The sequence below is a fragment of the Schistocerca nitens genome, chromosome 2, assembly GCF_023898315.1.
Source record: "Schistocerca nitens isolate TAMUIC-IGC-003100 chromosome 2, iqSchNite1.1, whole genome shotgun sequence".
NCBI classification, from domain to species: Eukaryota; Metazoa; Arthropoda; class Insecta; order Orthoptera; family Acrididae; genus Schistocerca; species Schistocerca nitens.
The window spans coordinates 533,967,680-533,992,621 of record NC_064615.1 but is presented as its reverse complement, the minus strand read 5'-3'; the positions used below and the strand labels follow the sequence as shown (position 1 = coordinate 533,992,621).

The 24,942-nt window shown below is 36.5% G+C and overlaps 1 protein-coding gene across 1 annotated transcript in view; it reads right to left on the bottom strand.

Annotated features, from left to right (window-relative positions):
• LOC126236524 (arylsulfatase G-like) overlaps positions 1–24,942 on the bottom strand; it is a 98,811-nt gene that overhangs the window by 29,996 nt on the left and 43,873 nt on the right. The window contains exons 5-6 of the mRNA XM_049945890.1: positions 21,579–21,729; positions 5,481–5,668 (exon numbers count right to left, since the gene is read on the bottom strand). Coding sequence (XP_049801847.1) covers positions 5,481–5,668; positions 21,579–21,729 — 339 coding nt within the window. The remainder of the gene's footprint in view (positions 1–5,480; positions 5,669–21,578; positions 21,730–24,942) is intronic.

The window sequence follows — 24,942 nt, the reverse complement described above, 5'->3', positions numbered from 1 at the left end:
CTCCTTTATAGATGAACTACACTTTCCTAAAATTCTCCAAATAACTGAAGTTAACCATTAACCTTCCCTAACACAGTCTTCACATGCTTGTCCCATTTCATACTGCTTTGCAATGTTATGTCCAGATATTTAAACAATGTGACTGTGTCAAGCAGGACACTACTAACACTGTATCTGAATGTTATGGGTTTGGTGTTCCTACTCATCTGCATTAGCTTACATTTTTCCACAATTAGAGCTAGCTGCCATTCATCAGACCAACTAGAAATTTTGTCTAAGTCATCTTGTATCCTCCTACAGTCACTCAACTTCAGCACCTTACTGTACACCACAGCATCATCAGCAAACATCTGAAAATTGCTGCCCACCCTTTCTGCCAAATCATTTATGTATATAGAGAACAACAGTGGTCTTATCATACTTTCTTGGGGAAGTGCTTGTCTCTGAAGAACACTCGCCATCAGTGATAACATATTGTGTTCTATAACTTAGAAAGTCTTTGAGCCACTCACATACCTGTGAACCTATTCTATATGCTCATACAGCCTGCAATGGGGCACTGCTTTCTTGAAATCTAGAAACATGGAATCTATGGACTTCATCCATAGTTCACAGAATATCATGTGAAAAAAGGGAAAGATGAGTTTCGCATGAGTGATGCTTTCTAAAACCATGCTGATTTGTGGACATAAGCTTCTCAGCCTCGAAAAAGGTTATTATATTCAAACTAAAGTAATGTTCAGGGATCCTACAGCAAACCGAAGTTAGGGATTTTGGTCTGTTATTTTGAGGGCCCATAGTTTTATCCTTCTTATATAATGGAGTCACCTGTGCTTTTTTCCAGTCATTTGGGACTTTATGCTGGATGGGAGATTCACAAAAAATGCAAGGTAGGTAAGGGGCCAATGCCATAGAGTACTCATTGTAAAAAGGACCTTGCCGTTTATTTACTTTCAAATCTTTCAGTTGTTTCTCTATGCCAGGGAAGCTTATTACTATATCTTCCATACGGGAGTCTGTCTGATGGTGAAATGATGGTGTGTTTGTATGATTCTCCTGCATAAACGATTTGTTGAAAGCAAAATTTAAAACTTCGGCTTTCGTTTTGCTGTCTTCAACTGCCACACCAGACTGGTCAACAAGCGACTGGATGGAAGCCTTAGACCCACTTGGCAATTTTACGTAGGACCTGAATTTTCTCGTATTCTATGCAAGATGCTATGGTATGATGGTGGTAGTTGTTACATGCTTTGCACATAGATCTTTTCAAAGACATGCAAATCTCTACCAATCTTTGCTTGTCATTATTTGTACATTCTCTTTTGAACTGAGAGTGAAACAGCCTCTGCTTCCTCAGCATCCTTAATCCGCTTAATAGGCACATAACCATCCATCCCATGATTTACAATCTGTTCAAACTTTGCCCATAATTCCCTACATCCCTCTTACTGGAACTAAGTGATGTCAGTTCACTGTCCAAGTGAGATGTTAACAGCTTTTTATCTGCTCTTTCTAGCAGAAAAACTGTCCTAGCCTTCTTGCCTGATTTATTAACTTTTTGTAACTGTAGCTGCTATAATGACATCATGACCACTAATCCCCATCTCTATACTGACGTTGTCATTAATGTCCGGCCTATTTGTAACTACATGGTCTAAGATATTTGCATTGTATGTGGGCTGATGAATTAAACACCACCCCCCTCCCCCTTTCTCATGCAATGAATCCATACAAATCCCAGTCTATACTTGGTAGGTTAAAGTTGTCTCTACCTAGTACTATATGATTTTTGCACTACTGACCATAGTTCCTGCTCATTCAGTATCTCTGCACAGTACACTTCACATAGGCTTTCAGCATAGCCCATGCTCTTGACTGACTATAACTGTACTAGACTGGACCTGAATTTCAGTTAACTACTGCTACCTCCTCCCAACTCATGTCTGACAATTGTTATTTATAATTTCACTCTTTGGCTTTGTACTTTACAAGAGAATGCTACAATAACTAATTATACAAAAGAGGTAACCATTCCAATTTTTAAAGATCATTTACTTCATGTGCACAGTGTTTTGTATCCTTGTGATTTACGGAAAAATGAAATGCTACTTTTTGTATCATAATGATACCATAACTTTCATGTTCAATAAAATTCTCTGGGTTCTAAGAGAACCACTATTTATAACTTATTTCACAAAAGTTTCAATTGTAAACATTTCCTTTATGAATCTAAATATATATGAAATATGAGAACATCACGGTGGCCAGAAAAGTTTTGGCTACAATATTATCAAAACAGAATTTAAAAATATTTCAAGTTATAAAGCAGTTTGCGTCTTGAAATTTTATCTTAATTATTAATAACTTTTGAATTATGGACATTTGAGCTGAACTAATCACTTTCCCAGAATTATGGACAAATGGTCTACAAAGTTACTTGGTTTCAATTTTGATGCTTGTAATTTTGTATGGTGATGACTTTACGATATCTTCAAATCTTGATATCTTCTGAAAAAACTTCCTTTAAGTGAAAAAAATTACACCACATTGTCCCTGGTTTGATACAGTACATCTGTGTAATAACACAGTAATGAGGGTTCTCTATAGCACATTAACTGGTTGAATGAAACATGCTTTGTTTCAAACCCAATCCTTGTTTACACTGAAACCTCCACCCCTGTTAATTAGGTTTTCTGATATCTTCATTTTGACAGCTTCCTTAACTATGCTGTCTCAGAATGGCATTTGCGCCTTGACAGTGGTCTAATCATATTTCATTTCATGATTATATTTGAGGCAGTCCTCATTGATAACTCAAACTGTAAAGATGTGATATTAATAACTCATTGTTTGACATAAGCTGCTTATTGGTAGTAGTTTATTTTACTGCTCTAATTTTGGGCGGTGTCTGTACTAAAAAAGACACACCTTTCTTGTAATACATTACTTACTGTATACAGTGGTGTTTTATGAGTATGTGATTTTTCGTATCTTTGTAAGGTGACTTCCCTTGTATGTAATGCTTTTTAGTGAATGTCAGTGATAATATTTCAAAATAATTGTGTAATAATATGGTTATATGATTTATATGTATATAAATGCAGTCGGCATAAGGTATTTTTTACAATAGTCAATTAATGTACATGCAAAGATTATTATTTGTTATGTATCACAGAATATGTACGTAATTCTACTTCTGATTTGTATTATCTCTATTAATACAACAAAGAAATGTGTTGTTACTAAAAAAATACTAGTGAAATTTTCAACAATTGTTTTGTCTTTTAGGTCAGTCTTTTCATTTAAAATATGTTTGGTTGTTTAGTTGGACGTGTTGCTGATGGGGCTTGCACCTCTCCTTGACTGTTGTAATAGTCTGCCCCACCTAAGCTTTGCCACATTTCCACATAATGCAGTACATACCAAACTTTTGGAGATCTAGATCAACTTTAATATTACAAATAAGACTTTTTATTTGTGTTGGTATGAAACATATACACTGGTTGCCATGTTTCTGTAGTCTACATCCCAGATCCCATGTGTAGGCAAGTGCTTCCTCTGCTGTCTCCACTCTCCCCACCTCCCCTTCATTTGTGGAGCCATATGACCTCCACAATACTAGAAGCAAAAATAATTTTCATGTGGACTGCATCCCTGTCGAGGGCTCAGAATGGAGTTTAATGTTCTGGTGCAAAAGCCATCAAAAGGTTGATGGAAGGCATCAAACAGGAAACTGGAAATCTTAAGATATTCGAAATCGTAGTTTCTTAGCCTCTCCTATGATTTATGAGAATGTTTGGACTTGGGAACGTGAATTTCAGTCAACACTATTGTTCGTATTTAACACGTTTTTAGCTTTAGCAGAGTATAATGGTCACTGAAATCAGTCTAGTTTCATAAATGCTTTTTATGAATAAGTAGATAAAAACAGGCTCTGAGTAGTGTAAGAGGAGGAGCAGTAGTTTCTATTTTCGAAGTAGTTCCTTTTATTTATAATATACTTGCAAAAAGCAATCTATCAGTGCTTTTTATAATCATCAATACAAATAGATTAACATTAGTTTTTTCCTAGACTTCACAGAACAAGCTCACAGTGGCTGCTTCTGACTGTTAATGTACAACCTGAATCACTCCATATACCTGAAGTCTCTACTTCATGATGGGATTTTTATGAATTCATGTTATTTGCTGCCAGTAACTGTATAGAGTCATAGTACCTGACAATGGGAGTATTTCTCCTTTGATTGGTACAATGAAAACAAATTGTCTTGAACATGGAAGTCAGTCATTGTGATGCTACTGAAGAAACAAGTTTTTTTGGAGAATGAGACAATTGGATCCCTCTGCACAGACTAGTACATTTAGTGCACTGATAAGATTCAAGGGATTACTGGCTTCCCTAAGATCTTTTATCAGATTTTTCTTGTAAGAAAAGTTTACCATTAGTGAATATCACGTAAGGTGACCTAGTAAGAGAACATTTAACATTCATATTTTTTAACAAATAATTTAAAAAGCTTAATTCCAGATAACCATCTATATTCCACATTACAAGTGATGAAAAAGCATAGTTTTACCAATTTAATCCTGAGAATATGATGGAGTTATGTATTTAAAACTTTCTCACTGATCGTTATCCACTAAAAGTGCAGTTAGCAGTGTTGCCTAAAGAATGGAAAAGATATTCTTTGTTCCAAAAGAATACATTGCCACAACCACGCCAAAAGAAGGAAGCTTATTAACCACATATCACATCAAAGGAGTATGTCTTTGTATTAAGTGTTTTGAAAAATCAAAAGTAAGTGACTAATGGGGAGCTTACCATGAAAAGTTTTTTCGCCATGAAAGTACACATGTTCACTGGGTGGCGAAAAAATAAGTATTTCTTCAGCAGGCCCAGTCTCAGCATTTTTGTATCCATTCTACAGTTCAACATTGTCTCATTTTATATCTTTTCATACCAAAAAGGAAAATAAACATGGGGATGATTTTCAGATCCCAGAAGTAATTATTCTGCCTACAGAGGTTTTTAACTGAAGTTCCCAAGAAGTATAATGAGTGCCTTCACTGAGAGCAGAAGTACACACAGTTGTGGAAGAATACTTTGAAAACATGTGAACGTAGGTTTTGAATGAAGCTAGGATCATCATTATTTTCTTAAAAATTTCTGGGTGTCATCCCGGGTGAGTTCTAACGAAGCAGTTAAATAATTTTTTCATAAAAAATTAATATGTGGGTTTTCATTTCAAAACTGTGGATATATTAGGGTTAACCATAGTGTTTAATTTTTTTAACTATGTGAGTTTTATAGTGTATGTACCACATATTTACTCTGGTTCATAATTTGATGTACAGTTCAATCTCTCAGTGTAAAAAAAATTGGTAAATGGAAAACGTCAAACTTTTAAAGTGCATTAAATGTTACACCCAAATAACAGCAACATATCATTAAGTTCTGCAGAGTAGATGAAAGAACTTACTTAATATCCAGACCAAAGTGTTTCTGCTATGATTCATAGCAGCTTGGACAACCCTCCCAACAAGCCAGTCCATTTCCAGTAAAGTGTCAGCAAATGTTCCTTTCCCAGTAATGTTGTCAAACATGGGTCCATGTGCCAATGGCACATGAACATGTTGCAGAGCAGCATATAAGAAGAAAGGCTCCGTACTGAAATTTCAGAAACGTTATGGAAGTTTTTATACATTCTTAAACCAAGACAAAGAAAGTAAATTTTAAAGTATTTCACAATAATTTGTTACAAACTGCTACACTGCTTCAATAATTGTTCACACAAATAGTTTTTAATATTAATGGTAACTGTGCTAGTATTATGAACAAAAAGTGAATGTATTATTATATCCAGTATAGAAAAGAAGACACTAAATGACCAAAGTTATATAAACATACATCTCTATTAATTAATAAGATGCAGCAGTATTGTGAGAAGGATAGTTGTTACTCACCATATAGCGAAGATGTTGAGTTGCAGTTAGGCACAACAAATAGACTGTCACAAAATAAGCTTTCAGCCAAAAAGGCCTTTGTCAAAGTGTGTGTGTGTGTGTGTGTGTGTGTGTGTGTGTGTGTGTGTTTGTGTGTGTGTGTGTCCGTCATTTATTTTTGACAAGGGCCTTGTTGGCCAAAAGCTTATTTTGTGACAATATTTTTTTGTGCCTATATGTGACACAGCATCTCTGTTATCTTTTTCATAATATTGTTAGATTCCATCCTGTATTTTCCATTGTTTAGTTAATGAGATGCTGAGGAGATTCGAAAAAATGTATGATGAGATACAAGAAGTTACTTGTTAGGTTAAGGACACAATAATATAATTTTAAATGGGGACTGGAATTCTATACTGGGTAAAATAAGGGTACAAAAAATAATAGGAGATCATGGACCAGGCAAAAAGAAGGTAAAGGGAGGTAATCTGTTAAAATATTACACTGAGCACAACTTTATTGCTAGTATTTGATTTGATAACCATGAAGGAAGGTTATACATATGGAAGAGATGGGAGTTTTCAGAATGATTATATAATGGTAAGACAAAGATTTAGAAGACAGATTTTAAACTGAAAAACATTTTCATGAGAAGATGTGGACTCGACTATGAGATGCTGATTATCAAATGAAGAACCTGCAAAAAGGTAGGAAATTAAGAAGACCGGATCTGGATAACCTGAAATAACCAGAAATTGTTGAGAGTTTCAAAGGGAACATTAAACAAGTGAAACGGGGAATAGGAATACAATAGATGACTTGGTTACTTTTGAGAGATTAGACAATGAAGGTAATAGGAAAAACTAGACAAATGCACAAGGCCTAGTGGAAGTCCTTGGATAAGGCTGTCCTCACCTATGACTTTACAGTTAACACGAACATGGAACAGAATTAACTCTGTTATGCCTTAAAACACATTTTTTTGTGTGTTGATTGTATGATGAGTGTGTCATGACATATTGTAATTCTGACAAACTGTGTCATGAAAAATGTATTTTGTTATTTTGTACTGTAGCATGAGTTATAATTAACTTTTGTGCTCTATTAAATTTTATAAGTAGTACTGCCATTCAAAGAATAATTCATGCCAAATTACAGTGTATATTAAAGAAACAAATGTACATTTTTGAAAAAAATTTGGAAGTAGTAGTAAATCAGCATTTCTGATTTACAGTTACTGTAAATGACTAACATATTTGGTCATGTTAGTTTTCTCATTTAACATGGGTTTATATTGTCTACATTCATTGAAACTGACACCATTGTTGAATTTATCAGTGATCATAACCTGAAAAACATTACAGAGAAACAGTAAAATTTATACTAAGTTTTTCTGTTGTCATTATAGATAATATGTTTTGTCTGTGAATTGCTTCAGCTCTAAAAGGCTACTGGTAATACCGGTATTCCTTCACTGTTCTATGGAATACTGCATGAGGTACAATGTAGTTCTACTGTGTATGCTGTTCTCAGGCCAGGGATGAGTTAGCTGTTGTTTGTAATTGCTCTGACTACTGTCAAGTTATTGGAAGCTGCTACGAATGGGTGTTTTGGGAAGGAAACCAAGAAACATACCAAAGGTATCAAAGGTATCTACAGTACTATCCTTTCTTGTGGATAATGTCTCATCTGCAGGAAATACAGGATCTATCACCACGCATACATTTGACTATGAGTGTATGTCAATGGTAGGTATAGACATCCTGTACAGGATAGACAGGAACCAGAGAGCAGGGAGGACCAAATATGTCCCCCTAACCAATAGGTTTGAGGTTCTGTCTACCACTGAAACTGGGCCAGTGGGACTTTCTTCACCTGGGAAACCACTTTGTCCTACATCAGGGGAAGGCAAATGCAAAAGGGTAGGGATCCATTAATTGTCAGCAGTTCAAACATATAGCAAATAATAGCACCCCATAGGGAAATGGCAACAACACTCTGGAAAAACACCAGGCACATCATTGAGGGAACAGAGCGCAACCAACTGCAAAGTGTGGTGAGTGGAAGGATTGAACCAGAGATTTCAAAGAAATGGCCACGAAGCAACACCCAGAGTGTATGCCTAGAGGCCTCATTCGGTATGTTGAAAAGACTATCCCAGTATCCATTGAGGGAACAGGGTACAACCAACTGTAGATTGTGGTGCACATAGGAAAAAATGATGCATGTGGTCTGGGCTCTGAGGTCATACTTGGATCATTCCATGGACTGGCAGAGAAGGTTCATAGGACAGGCCTTGTGCGCAGAGTTTCAACAAAGCTTGCAGTTTAGAGCTAGACTTGTGCCATAGGATTGAGAACTGTAGGGAGATCCCCCTAAATGGGTCACACATGCACTACACATTATGGGCTGACATCCAAGTAGTTTACTATGTGTGCAGTTTTTTTGAACTAGGTGACTTTCCAATGGTACATGTAGGGGACCTGAAATATCAGAGTAAGATCGAAAGAAATGTCACCCACAAGTGAGACTATTAAAATCCTAGTCATTAACTGCCAAAGTATTTACTACAGAGTCAGGGTTTGAGCACTCCTCAAAACCTGCAAAGCTGACATAAAACTAGGTACACAAAGCCAGTTAAAACTTGAAGTTGACAGCAGTGAGATCTCTGAGGAAATTTTAACTACATGTAAGTAGGATAGGGTAATGATAAGCGGAGGTGATGTATTTGTCACACTAGATATGAAACTCAAATCCAATGAGGTCAAAATTGAACTTGCATGTAAGATTGTTTGAACAAGACTCAGTATCAGAGGTGGGCATAAAACTGTAATTGGATACTTCCAGTGACCACCAGACTTGCTTCCTGATGTAACCGAAAACTTTAGAGAAAACCTTAGTGCTCTTGTACATAAGTTTTTGAGTCACACTGTAATCAACAGAGGAGACTTTAATCATCCAGCAGTCAACTGGAATAATTATAGTTTTGTTTGTGCTGGATGTGAAAAGAAATCCTGTGAAACATTACTAAATGCCTTCTCTGAAATCTAACTAGAACAGGTAGTTCAGAACCCCACTCATGATGAACATGTGATAATATTCACTGTCCTATCAGTAACAGAATAGACAGGAATACTGCAACACTTCGTTGCAACTGACTTTATTCACTGAACTACACAAACAATAACAGGTGTGCATATCACCAAGACAGAAAACCAAAGCACAGTGTTCATGCAGAGCAACACGCTTCACTGGTTAAACATTGTTTCATTGCTATTGATGATCACCACAAATGGACACTGCCCCCCCCCCCCCCCAATCAGTAGTGTGGAAAATGATGGAAGGGAGTTGCTAGTGATGCCAGAGCATGTTGGAGTCGAGATGGGAGGCAGCCCATCGGTACTGCTCTACTGTGAGGGCAAGCTTACATGATCATTCATGTTGTGGCAGGTTCCAAAGTAGGGCATTGGTGGACCTTTTCTCAGTAGATCACTGTTATTGTGCTCATGGACCCTAGAGAGGACAAAGATGATGGCCCACACATGGGAATGGAGTTGTCGGATGGACTGGGTGAACAGGCACAGAGATGGTGAGACACCCACTGCCATGAATTCTGGCAGTGATGTGATCTTTGTCGGCATCTGAGGGAATCTGGAATGAAGGCAGAAGAGTCACATGTGATGCGGTAACCTCATCGCAGTTAGAAGGATGGTGTGCCAACACAAAGATGGTGTTGCTGTGCAGGTGGATGGTGAGGTCATAAAATGTCCATAGTACTTTCTGCCGTGGCCAACACTCTGTGAGGGCCCAAGTAGGGGGGCTATAGTGCTGGTGAATGGCACCATCATGCAGCATTATAAACTTGCAATGAGCCATCTCATTGTCAACAAAACTTCAGGGTGCTGAATGCAGCCAAGGGGAAGGGGTGTGCACCTTGGCAATGTGTTATCTACATCTACATCTACATGACTACTTTGCAATACACATTTAAGTGCTTGGCAGAGGGTTCATCGAGCCACAATCATACTATCTCCCTACCATTCCACTCCCGAACAGCGCGCGGGAAAAACGAACACCTAAACCTTTCTGTTTGAGCTCTGATTTCTCTTATTTTATTTTGATGATCATTCCTACCTATGTAGGTTGGGCTCAACAAAATATTTTCGCATTCGGAAGAGAAAGTTGGTGACTGAAATTTCGTAAATAGATCTCACTGCAACGAAAAACGTCTTTGCTTTAATGACTTCCATCCCAACTCACGTATCATATCTGCCACACTCTCTCCCCTATTACATGATAATACAAAACGAGCTGCCATTTTTTGCACCCTTTCGATGTCCTCCGTCAGTCCCACCTGGTAAGGATCCCACACCGCGCAGCAATATTCTAACAGAGGACGAATGAGAATCTCATTCTGGAAACATCCCCCAGGCTGTGGCTAAGCCATGTCTCCGCAGTATCCTTTCTTTCAGGAGTGCTAGTTCTGCAAGGTTTGCAGGAGAGCTTCTGTAAAGTTTGGAAGGTAGGAGACGAGATACTCGCAGAAGTAAAGCTGTGAGGACATGGCGTGAGTTCTGCTTCGGTAGCTCAGATGGTAGAGCACTTGCCCGCGAAAGGCAAAGGTCCCGAGTTCGAGTCTCGGTCGGGCACACAGTTTTAATCTGCCAGGAAATTTCACTATTTATGCTGATGACACATTTATTGTCTGTTGTACCAAGAGTGTGCTCAGCCTTATTGAAGAGATTCAAAACTTTACTGAAATTAACATGCTCATTAACTAACTGAAAATTTAAAAATTAATATAGAAAACCAAATAATATTAAGTTTGAACTAGATCGCCCAAAAAGACCAATTACTGTGAATGATGATGTGATGAAGCAAGCTGGTATATTTTAAATTCCTCTCTTGTTTTGCTATCTGCCTACTTAAATTAGTTTTTTTCATTGTTGAACTAATGACCATTAACACATGTGAATATAATCTGCATTTCCAAAAAAAACAAAAGGTTGGCCCTCATTTTCAAAGAACAGAACACCAGATCTGATTTTGTGCTTAGTTTTATGTATGTAATTGATTTTCTAATTTGGTTTGACTATTCCTAGTTAGTATCTTTTGTTATAGGGTGAAATCAGTAATTGTTTCGTAACTTAAATTTTATTGTTGACATATATAGCAAAGCCAACCCTTAATTAATTCCAAAGTAATTAACAGTTTTGTCAGAAGTATTGTTTGCATAACTACATTTGTTAATTTCATGATTTAAACAAGCAATTTGGCCTACCTCTTGTAGTAGAAGAAACTGGTAAAAAGACGGATTTTTTTTTACGTATACAGTTAAATTATTGAGTTAAGTTTAATTGTAATTTCTGTAAATTTAACTTTATTGTGATGATATATAAGGGCCCGATTTTTGGTCATGAGACAGTCGGCCCATGTCGGAGATTCAGATGAGAAACCTGTGTTGATTAGAACAACAACAATGCTTCAAATTAACTGTGGAATAAATGTTAAACAATTAGACCATGTGTAAAAACAATAACAGTGTCTGCTCCATATGTACCTTTCTGTTCTTCAAGAATTGTGAACTTTGTGGTTAGGTTTTACTGGTTGTAGATGTTCAACAGGAAACCATTGTAGCAGTACGTAGAGGTTTGCCTGCTAACTATTAATGAAGCTTATCGAAAGTTGAACAATAGTGCACTGGCCATATAACTGTGTATTATTAGGGGGTTGTGAGCAGTGAAATTAAAGTACTGTGAAACCCAGCTGTGCACCTGTCGGCTACATTATTAACAGTGTTCAGTGTCAGAATTACAGACGCCATTTTTCAGCCAGTGTAGCAATGCAGTATGTCGACACCAAGGACAACAAACGAAGAAGCAAAAGGAGGCAGAAGCACTACAGTACATTGACACCAAGGACAAACAACACACAAAATAAATTAAGCAGGTGAAACTGCTACAATGAGATTCATGATATAAAGTTTCGGGTTTATACATAGATGACTGTTTTTGTAGAAGCAGGAGGTTGAGCACGTTTGGAAAAAATGTCCACCATATTTTAATTCTGAGACCCTAATGACTCTGTATTTTGGATTATGGAATAGTACTGTAAGGTGGGACCTATATGAAAAGGGCCTTCATACTGCAGCAGTGAGTTTTTATGATACAATGAAAGTGAAACACAGGATATCTTTTAAAAGCGTATTTAATAATTTTAATAGCCTCATAGATTTTGCCACGTATACTGTCCAAAAAATTATGCTAGTGAAAGAAGACACTAAAGTAACAAACAGAAACGTGCAACAATTGTGCCCTAAAATAAGTATAGTATTAAACTGCATGGAAAACCAACTGTTTTTTAAGGAATAAATTATTTTCCTACTGTTTGAATTATTTAATTGCAGACCAATGTTAAAAATTTCTCTATGCACACACAAATAATGCCCTGATATTTAGTTTGTTGACATTGTCAATGTATGTAGAATTATGTATTGTGAGAAAAAAGATAAAAGTTTCTGTGGTTGCTCCTGTGACAGGCCCTGTACTGTTACTTAAGTGGTCACCTGTGCAACAGATGGTGTTTGTGATGTGGTTACCTTCTGTGATTAGTTATTCAATAAATGTTGACTGTGTGAGCAGCTGTGTCTTTTCATGTACTCTCTGTAAATTAACCAAAACTGGAAATTTCCGAGCTGCTACAGATCAATTACTGTGTGTGTAGGTACATCACAATTACCTCTGATGAGGCAGTTCCTACAGATTGCACTGCTGCTGCTGACATTAGAGCCTCATCACTGCCCAACAAATTACATTCTGGTCTCCCATGTCACCATTTGACTACCAGCTTTCTGACCCACGTGATCAGCTCTCTGGTTTGTGCAGGCTGAGGCCAGCTTTCATTGCAGTGGCTCAACATAAGAGCATACGTAGTACGCTTATATTGTCAGTCAGGATGACCAAGTGCGATGCCACTGACATCCTAACTGTGCCAATATGTACTAAGCCATAACAGTACCCGAAGAGGGAGCTCATATGCTGCCTCCCTGTGTCCCCATCTGAGACTGTACATTAGCTGAATACTGGTGATGACACTGGTGATGGGAAGCTGTCACAGCTCCTACACTACCTCCATAGCTGAACAGTCTGCCTAGCCAGGCATGTGCAATCCTCACAACTCAGCAGGCACTTCCACTGCGACAACTACTCACTGACACTGTGGCTGAGACCCTCACTGCAGCTCCATCTTCTGGCACAGTTCATGTTGTCACTTATACAGCTGCCTCTGACATGACAGCTACACTGTATACCAACACAGTGGACTGCAAAACTTTGGCACTCACTGTGACCAGTCAGGAATTCCAGGTACTTTTGGCCTAGATAAAAGTTCTCAGTGCACAAATATCTGCTGTCTGTGCATGACCAGCTGCTGTTCCCACACTATCATGTCTTTGCCAATGCAGCCATCATCATCAGTGTCCTAAAGACCAATCCATTATGTGTTGGTACTATCACATATTTGGTGAGTAGGCTTCTCACTGCCACTCATGGTGCAACCACCCAGACACCAGTGGCATCTGTGAGTGAGTGAGCACAGATGTCACGCTGCCTTGGAGCACTTTTGGCCTAGATAAAAGTTCTCAGTGCACAAATATCTGCTGTCTGTGCATGACCAGCTGCTGTTCCCACACTATCATGTCTTTGCCAATGCAGCCATCATCATCAGTGTCCTAAAGACCAATCCATTATGTGTTGGTACTATCACATATTTGGTGAGTAGGCTTCTCACTGCCACTCATGGTGCAACCACCCAGACACCAGTGGCATCTGCTAACGACATTCAAAATTATGCTTCAGGATCGTATCATTTGACATGTAGTTCTCTCATCTCCACCTTGTACCAAAGAAGAACTCATCCTTGTACCATGCAGTGACTATCATGCTCTTAATGCACACACCAACATGAACAGATATCCAGTCCCAAACCTCCATGACTTCAACCATGCCTCAGTGTATAGAATCCTTGACTTCACAAAAGCATTCATCCAGATACCAGTTGCCACAGAAAATAGACTGAAGACAGCTACAACCATGTCCTTTTGTCTCTTTGATTTGCTTTTCATGACATTTGGCCTTCAAAATGCTGCACAAGACTGGAAGTGATTCATTGACACCATGCTGTGTGACTTGCCCTTATTCTCGGCCTATATTGATGACATAGTGGTATTTTCTTTTTCACATCAATGACATCATGACCAGTTGAGAGCAGTGTTTCAATGGCCCAACAATTTTGCTGTCATCATTAATCACTCCAAATGCATCTTTGGTGCCTTCCAAGTGACATTTCTGGACCACAAGATTTGTGCAGACTCCCCTTTCTGAAAAATTTCAGAAAGTTCAGGAAATTATGCACCCACAAACCTTCCAAGAACTCTGCTGGTTCCTCAGAATGCTGAACTTCATCTCCCACCATCCCCCTGGCACAGCTTCCCTCCAAGAACTGCTGACAGACACCCTTGCTGGTCCCAACACAAAAGACAACAACCCTGTCCCTTAGATAGACCAAATGGACACCGCTTTAACTGCAGCCAAGAAGAGCCTTGCTAATGCTGCACTTCTGACTCACCCAGCACATCACACCTGGCTGACACTGGTATTCAGTGCCAACTAGCATACCCTAGGCATAGTGTTAGAGCAAGACTTCAGTAGTTCCTGGCAACTGTAGAACTTCTTTTCAAAGAAGCTTTGCCTACACAACAAAAATGGAGGGATATGCTACTTTCACCCAGTTGGAGGCCAGGAACTTTATGATATTTATCAACAGCAAACCATCACATATGTCTCCCAGCATACTAATAACTGCTGCTCAACATGCCAGTTCCACCGAGTGAATAATATCTCCCAGTTCCATAAAATGATAATTAGGTCCTTCTATCACCCACCAACAATTAATTGAAACAATTACAGTTTTGTTAGTGTTGGGCATGATAAGACATCCTGTGAAACATTACTAAATGCTTTCTCCGAAAACTACCTAGAACAGATAGTTAGGCACCCTATTCATGATGAAAATTATTGGATTTAATGGCAACAAATAGACCTGACCTCTTTGAAGACATCCACATCAAAACTGGTATTAGTGACTATGACACAGTTGTGGCAACAATGATTACCAAAGGTCGAAGGAGAACTAAAACAAGCAGAAAGATATATATGTTCAGTAAACTAGATAAAAATCATTAGGGTCATATCTCAATGAGGAACTTGTAAGTTTCAGCACAGGGGAGGAGCACATAGAGAAGAATAGTTGACCATGCACTGGATAGATATGTATGTAGTAGAACAGCTCATAATGGGAGGGAATCTCCATGGTATACAGTCACTGTAAAGACACCTCTAAAGAAAGAGAGATTACTGCATAACAGATGTAAAACAAAGTGTAAGCCTAGAGATAGAGAGATGTTTTATTTATTTACCATCCAATAGATCACGCATGTGATATAGGATTTGTCATTTGATTACACATAACAACACATACACATAATAAATTGACAAACATATACAAACAGCAAACAAATTACATACACATAGTACATAAGTAGTGTACAAGAACTTATTACCCAAAAAAACAAAAGTACGTGCTCACGATAAACAATTTTAGATAATAACAACACATACACATAATAAATTGACAAACATATACAAACAGCAAACAAATTATATACACATAGTACATAAGTAGTGTACAAGAACTTATTACCCAAAAAACAAAAGTACGTGCTCACGATAAACAGTTTTAGATAATGAACTATGCCTTATACACAAAACGTGTTACGGATATACACAAAACGTATTACGGATATTTAACAGATTTTTCCTAAGTATCATAATTACAAAGTTGGGAACATCATTAAATTAGTCTGAAATTTTTTAAAAATAAGTACAGGTTTCAATACACAGTCTGAGACAGGTATTCATTTGCACTGTAGTAGCATTTTTCCATCAAGTATTTTTTTACTTCATGCTTGAAATTATTTTTGCCTTTCAATTCTTTAATTTGAGATGGAAGTGCATTTAAAAGCTTTATTCCTAAGTGGCTAACATGTTTCTGACTTCTAGTTTTTGCTACATAGGGAATGAAATGCATTTGGTTCGCAAGATAGCAGTGCTTGCTGCCTTCAGTAACTAGCACAGCAGCAAATTGTCAAATTTTATTCCACAAAACCAAAAGAAATTCTGGTCGTATGTGAAAGCTGTTACTGACATCAAAGTTATTGTCCATTGCCTAGTGAATGAGATGGGGATTGAAATAGGGCAGAGTTCTACTACCCTTCTTGTAGATGAATATGACCTGTGCTTTTTTCCAAAAACTGGGCACAGTTTCCTGTTTGAGGGATCTATGATAGATTATAGTTAGAAGAGGGGCTAACTCTGCCACAAATTTAGTATAGAATCTGACAGGGATTCCATCAGGCCCTGAAGCTTTATTCAGCTGTTTCTCAACACTATTGACACTAATACTTACTTCATTTATCTTTTCAGTGATATGAGGATTAAATTTGGGCAATTCTCCTAGGTTTTCCTTTGTAATGGAACATTTGAAAATTGAATGCTTAACTCCATTTTCAAATGTTCCATTACAAAGGAAAACCTAGGAGAATAGCCCAACTTTAATCCTTGTATCACTGCTCAGGACAGTGGGAGAAGGCAGTTCAAAACAATGGGACACTGGAGATTTGTCACAAACATGTCACTCTTTTTTATGATTTGGTGTAATTCAATGTCTTTAAAAGCCTTCAGTTCACTAATGTATATGTGTCACTTCACTTGCTGTAGTGCCTTTAACCTATAAAATGACATCAAAATCTATTTGGTATGTGACTACCACCACAGTGATCATTGCAAAGTATGAAAAATACAAAATTCTTGATAACACAAAGCATTTTCACTACAAAAACCACAACAGGCAATTAGAATGTTGTAAAGAAATAGGTGCAGCAATCAGCTGTGTGAAAGTGACTGCACTGTGGATGATGTACGGAAGAAATTAAATGGACTAAGGAGTCGATTTTGATGTGGGATGTCAAGTGTCAATAAAAGTAGGATACAAAAGTGAAACTCATGTGTTCATTTGTATTCTAAATATTCTAACTGCCACCTTCAGAAATTCCTCCTAAAGTGATTTATATTTTGGTTCATGTGTTTCTGGAATAATACATGACATGGTACACTGTGGGGTTTGAGTTCTATATTGCAAGCTGGTATAGCTTTCACCTATTGCTAAGAATCTTAACCTAACCATGAGACAATCTTTGGCAGAAATTGCATTCATGGTTTAAAAAGAGAGGAATATGGGAACTGTTACACATATAAGCATTACAAAATACATATGTAAATATTCATCCTTGATAATAAGAATAACTTCAGAGAAGACATCATGTTAATCATGAAAATGTATGTATTAATGCAGTGTTTCATTATGTTGATCATGTGATCATGAACGAGACAGTTATAGGCCTTTCAAAAACATCAGTTATAATGAATGAAATTAAGTAATGACATTTCTTAAATGTGTATCTTGTTCGTAAATATTGAGGGGCGGGGGGGGGGGGGGGGGGGGGGGCAACTTTCATAATGGCAAATTGAAATCTTTATTCACCCATTCTAAAATGATTTCATTGTTCTTTATGTACTCTCTCTGTACCTCATGGAGCTAATCGCAGTGAACACTTCGAGCTCTTCTCACTATCTATGGTTTTACCCAAGATTGTTTCCATTTCTCTTTCTTTTCAAGCAATTTGCTCACTGCCAGTATTAAAATTAACTACCAACATGAAGAAATATTTTATGACAGTGTAGCTCCTGTGAAGTAGTTTGTTCAAAGAAGTTCAACAAAATCTTTACAAAGGTCTCATAAAAGAAAGAATCACCAGTTTGTATCAATCTTCAATGAGCCATTGTTTTGAATTGGTGTCTCCTGACTTTCCAGGCTAAGCTGAACAGTAAACAGCACAAATGGACACCCTGGACTTGCAGTGGATAATGGTAGCATGACCACAGCAACATCTATTGGACTGCTCGATAGTTGAGTGTCCATGTTTCTGTTAGTTCTAGATGCTTTTTGTGATGGTGACATGATCTCATTGGTCACCAGAATGACATATTGTGTAGTGTCATTAGTGATCACTTGAGTATGTGTATCATGTCTGAAATCAGCAACTCGGATAATAAAATTAAAACAATTTGGAAAATAATTAAAAGAGAAACAGGTCAACCAAGAGCAGAGGAAGACAGTATTACCATAAAATTGAATGAAAACTTTACGAACAAAAAGTCAGAAGCTGAAAATATTTTTAATAATCGTTTTCTAAATGTTGTGGATATAGTAGGATCCAGGTGTTCATTAGAAGATGCTAGGCTGTTAATGGAAGAGGCCATACCTATGCAATTTGATACAATTGAAATCTCACCCACTTCTCCCTCTGAAATTAGGAAAATAATAAACTTGCTTAAAAGCAAAAACTCACATGGAATTGATGGCATTTCCAGCAAAATACTAAAAGTTTGTTCTACCGTCCAATCTCCCTTCTAACAGCTTTATCCTAAATTTTTGAGAAAGTAATGTATTCAAGAGTAGCTTCACATATCTGTAAAAATGAAGTACTGACAAAATGTCAGTTTGGTTTCCAGAAAGGTTTTTCAACAGAAAATGCCATATATGCTTTCACCAATCAAATTTCGAATGATCTGAATAACCGAACACCACCCATTGGGATTTTTTGTGATCTCTCAAAGGCTTCTGATTGTGAAAATCATGAAATTCTGCTACACAAGCTCAAGTATTGTGGCATGAGTGGGACAGTGCACAAATGGTTTAATTGGTACCTAACTGGAAGAGTGCAGAAAGTTGAAATAAATAGTTCTCATAACATGCAAAGATCAGCACATTCCTCAAACTGGGGAACTATCAAGAATGGGGTTCCACAAGGGTCAGTCTTGGGTCCTTTGTTGTTCTTAATATATATTAATGACTTGCCATTCTATATTCATGAAGAGGCAAAGTTAGTTCTCTTTGCTGATGATACAAGTATAGTAATCACACCTGACAAACAAGAATTAACTGATGAAATTGTCAATACTGTCTTTCAGAAAATTACTAAGTGGTTCCTTGTAAACAGACTCTCACTGAATTTTGATAAGACACAGTACATACAGTTCCGTACAGTGAATGGTATGACACCATTAATAAATATAGACCTTAATCAGAAGCATATAGCTAAGGTAGAATATTCCAAATTTTTAGGTGTGTCCATTGATGAGAGATTAAATTGAAAGAAACACATTGAGGATCTGCTGAAACGTTTGAGTTCAGCTACTTATGCTATTAGGGTTATTGCAAATTTTGGTGATAAACATCTTAGTAAATTAGCTTACTACGCCTATTTTCACTCATTGCTTTCACATGGCATCATATTTTGGGGTAATTCACCACTGAGGAATAAAGTATTTATTGCACAAAAGCGTGTAATCAGAATAATAGCTGGAGTCCACCCAAGATCATCCTGCAGGCATTTATTTAAGGATCTAGGGATATTCACAGTAGCTTCTCAGTATATATACTCTCTTATGAAATTTGTTATTAACAACCAAACCCAATTCAAAAGTAATAGCAGTGTGCATAACTACAATACTAGGAGAAAGGATGATCTTCACTATTCAAGATTAAATCTAACTTTGGCACAGAAAGGGGTGAATTATACTGGCACTAAAGTCTTTGGTCACTTACCAAATAGTATCAAAAGTCTGACAGATAACCAACAAGTATTTAAGAAGAAATTAAAAGAATTTCTGAATGACAACTCCTTCTACTCCATAGAGGAATTTTTAGATATAAATTAAGAAAAAAAGAAAAAAAATATTAAAAAATAAAAGATAAAAAAAATAAAAAAACACAAAAAATAAACAAGTTGTTAAATTAACTTAATTATGTCATATATTGGAAAATTTGACTCATTCCACATCATTACGAAATATCGTATTCATGATCCATGGAACTAGTATTAATCTAATCTAATCTAATCTAACAGGGTACATCACTGTTTGCAAAGGTCACTTGAGTAACTTACAGTGTACTGTGATTTCAGTTATTGCTCTTGCAACCAGCAATGTTCAGTGGTTGAGTGGTTACTCCTGTGACATATTATGTTTGTTAAATTGTGGTCACCTTCCATGACTAGTTCTTGTACTTGATAGCATTATTCACTAAATGGTGACTTTTTGAGCAGTTGTGTCTTTCATGTGCCCAAAGTAAATTACTCTAGATTCTGTTATGGGATCAATTGAGACAGGAATTAACAGCACATCTGCCAGAAACACTCTATCAGATCATCTAGTATCCAATGTAGGTAAATAGCATCTCATTCATATAAGTGAGAAAGTAGCAATGTTTCCAAAGTAGTAGCTTTTGTGTTAATTTAAATATGTTAAATTTACCCTATTTAAATACACACAATCTTAGCTTTGAAGATAGCTTATTATTAATATAACTGGGAGATTTAACCTCTAAGAGTTGTTTCTTTTGTCTTTCCATGACTTTTACGATAATCTGGAAGATTCTTGTACATTATGGAGTATATACAATATGATGAATGCATAAATGAATGAATGAGCAGAACTTATCCTAGCAGATGCCCTACATGCATGCAAATTGTAAGACAAATTAACTGAAATCTTTAATGCATTAGAAGTAATCACACATGAGATATAAGTGCTATCATTCCATCTTCAGAATGAACTTCCAGAATTTGCCCAACATCAAGGGCGCACAAAAATGAAGACGATGATGAGACTAATGCCAGCCACTAGAGACTTGTTGTGAATGAACCAGCACAATACTATATTCCACTTAACTAAAAAGAAACACAGCTGCATTTCACAGGAAAAAAAATGAATCTGGGGATGAGCAATAACAATGGTGGATAATGTGTTGAGACACAGGGACAGATATATGCAAATTTTAAAGGACAAAGTGCTCAGTGAAACTACTGCTATAAACAGAACTGACACATATAGAAATAATTGTGATAATCATTGTTGTACAGGAGATACTTTAATGTCACTGTGACACCTTTGGTGAAAATTTTTTGGTTTCTACACAAAGAAGCATCTCTTCAGATTCCAAATTCTGTATAGGTGGGTAGACTCTAACAGCCTACAAGAAAATTTGTGGGGAGGGGTTATCAATAGTGACTGCTCCTATTACACCACCTAGTCATATTAATCACCAATTCTTTGCTAATTGCCTTTAATAGTAAAATGTGGCAAGCAATAATTAACATTTTAGACATATATCTTAAGATCATGTACTTGATTAAATAGGCTGTTTTAATTACCAAGATAGTAGGTCGTAATTTACAATAAATAAAAAAATATCTTCCACCTTTGCTCTGTCATTTCAAATATCATTTCAGCAGGAAGTAATTTTTATGTCTCCACTGTATGAGAGGCACAATAATATGGTTTCATAATAGAGGCACAATATTATTACATAAGTGTACATATATGTGAGAGGCACAATATTATTAAGTAAATGTACATAAACAGTTATTTTCCATCTGTATTATAACAAAAGATTACCTTTGTGATATAAACTCATCCGCAAAATCAGCAAATATGTCTGAAAGCTCCTCTAACTTAGCAGGCTGATGTATTATTGTCCTATTTGAATATAAAGGAAGAGCGAGATCTGAGGTGCATATTGGAAATGGGTCAATTCTGCTTACATTCCCTGTACATGAAAGACAGAAATGAAAACAAGTAGGAATGATTTCTATACAAAGAAATACATAAAATGTATGTTACATCAACTGAAAATAATCATCAATATATTGTCTGCAGAAATACTCAACGTAAGATTTATTTAGAAAGAACTAAAAAAGTTGACATCTAATAGTGTCTATATCACTGAGAAATACATAGATTATTCACCTTGATTCCTGTCTGTTACTTTGTTAAAGAAAGTGCATAATGCATCTGCTATGTCTTTCAAATAGAGAATATTTTTGGTGCTGCTTCTTTGTTCTGATCATTTCACTTCAGTTGTATACCCAACCAGCTGTCAAAATGATCCTGGTAAATATTACTAATGAATGTGCAAGTGAAGTTGAGTGGGGTGAGATCAGCCTGTGTGTGTTGTAACTGCCATTCACCTTTCTTGTGTGGAACTCTTAGGTACACTCATAGGTTATGAGGTATGCACAACTAATTCCACTGCTGTAAGGTTAGCTAAAAGGGGCCAGATTGAAATGTTTGTGATTATTTCACTGTGTTATTCTTCTCCAGTTGTAGAACTGCATTATGTATTCCCAGAGACTAAATTGCAAGTAGGTATTATTTTGATGTACTTTGCTGTCTCTTCAATAAACAGGCGACTGATACTGATAAATATCTTCATATATTCACTGGTAGGTTGATATCTGCTCAGTGTATACATTGCACCACTTTCACCAGTGTTGCACAATAAGTAATTTTAAAGAGTTAATTGTATACATGTCTGCAATCTAGAGCATACAAATTATGAGAAACTTTTGCCTCAGAGACATTTAAGGTCTTTGACAAACTCACAGTATCAACAAATCTCCTACAGTGTTACTTTCTTATACAGGTGTCTGTCAGAAAAGAGTATTAGAGTTACAAAAAGAACAGATATTACGAATTCTTTAAAACAAATGAAATGTTGTTATATCCGTGCTTAGTTACTGAAATATGTTTTTACTGTTTTAGTTCTCAACAGTAGTAATTTGACTAGAGCGTGAAATTATATTTTAAAACTAACTTTCTTAAAGTTGAGACTTTATTTCATTTAATTTAACAGTGAAAAATATAAGTGGAATTTTATTATTAAAATCAAGATGAATCTTTGTGTTTTAAAGATATCATTTATTATGCAATTTAGTTCTTATTAATTTCTATAAATCCTCTGTCCAGCAAGTTTGTGGTTTCTTCATCACCTGAGATTTCTAGTGAGATACAAATTTCAGAAAAAAGTAAATAATTTTTGTAATATGACATTTTGTAAATTACGTGTTTCATGAATTTCAGTGTTGCTTTCATATTGTGCTTATTTTGAAGGTTATTTGTGAGTTGTGGTCAATAACAGATCATATGAAATTCTTGATACCCCACCCCTTTAGTTTGGTGCTCTGCAACCAGTGGGTTTGGAAGATGAACTGATCAATACAACGCAATAAAGATTTAGTGTGTGTGTGTGTGTGTGTGTGTGTGTGTGTGTGTGTGTGTGTGTGTGCCAGAGGAAATAATGGAACAATGCTTTCATTACAATGTTAAAATGTAATAAAATTAAAATTGGAAGAATCTGACTTTGATAATCTTTTCCAGTCTTTTTACATAACTATTAGGAATTTGGAAGCATAAACATTCCAAGTGTAGATGATTTGTCACTGGTTATGGTTAATATAAGACACTGTTATAGATCTCAAAAGTTAATTTGTTGTTGCAGTGTGATGAGTTTGGGCTTAATACACAAGAAGGATCTGTGTCATATTGATGTTGGACCAGTTAGCTACAGGTCTATTTTAAGAAGCTCATTACAGAACAGACTAGTTGTCAAGTATTATCTCTAGCTGCAGCATATGATCAACATCTTCTAACAATATCGAAAATCAGTATGCTATTACTAACTAGTCAGTCTCATGATAAGATGCAAGATGGCGGCGTATATACAAACTGTGGTAAATTGCTTCGTAAATTTTGAGTTATTATCATCAGTAAAGTGATGTTCATGTGATATTATAGTGGAAAAAGGTATTAGAGCATGCTCACTAATGCATAAATGGTACCAATCAAGTTGTTTTGTGAAATTAAACTCTGATAAAATCTCGTGCGATTGTGGTCAACTGTGTAATGGTCTCCAAGTAGCAACGGAAATGTGCAGTGCCGGAATTGAAATAAATGTGTTACATGAGCTTTATTGTGATATAAATGCAGCTAGAAAATATGTAGAATTTCTGGAAAATCTAAAGCAAGTATTGAGGAATCCTCTCGAAAACAAAAACTGTGAATCAGAAAGTGCTTACAGCAGGTCTAGGTCTAAAAAACTACAGAACAATTTCGCCATTCTAGACGGTGTAAAAGCAAACAAGGAGGACTTTAATGATACTGATTGCCATCTAACAGACACTGCTGATATATTAAAATATAGAAATAGCACTGCCCCAAAAGGCAGTAATGGCAGAAATACATATCTTAGGAAATCCAAGTTAGTTGTTTACTCAGACTGTCATGGTCACGATCTCACAAAAATCTTGCAAAATGAACACAATCTTAGAGCTACCAGCTATGTAAAACCTGAGGCCCCTATGAACAAAGTTATAAGGAACATACAGCGTGATAACACTACATAAGAAAATCGGGTTTTAGTTATAACTGGTAGTGCAAACGATGTTTATTGCAATGAATTAAAAAGTGCCGTCCATGACCTCGGGAAAACCCTAGATACAGTGAAAAATGAAAGTGTAATAGTGACTGGAATACCACACAGATATGACCTAATAGAAACGTCGTGTGTCAACCAGGAAATTATTAATGTCAACAGGCAATTTCGCAAAATATGCAAAGCATACAGAAACACAAACTTCTTAGATGTGAAATTCTTGGAAAGGAAATACTTCACCAGGCATGGTACGCATTTAAATACTCATGGGAAAAAGTTCATAGGTTCTAGAATAAATGAGATGGATGAGATGATGTACACAAAAAACAACATCATGCCTATTATTGTATCAACTCAAAACAGAGAAGCCATCTCATCACAGATGATACCAGCAACAAAAAAAGCAGCAGAACAAACACAACCAATAGCAGTTACACAAAATGCAGCAGTACAAACAATAATCGGAACAGAAATGCCAACAACAGCATCACCATCAACAGCAGCATCATAGACAGCAGTAACAGCAGAAATCCCAGCAATAGCAGGAGC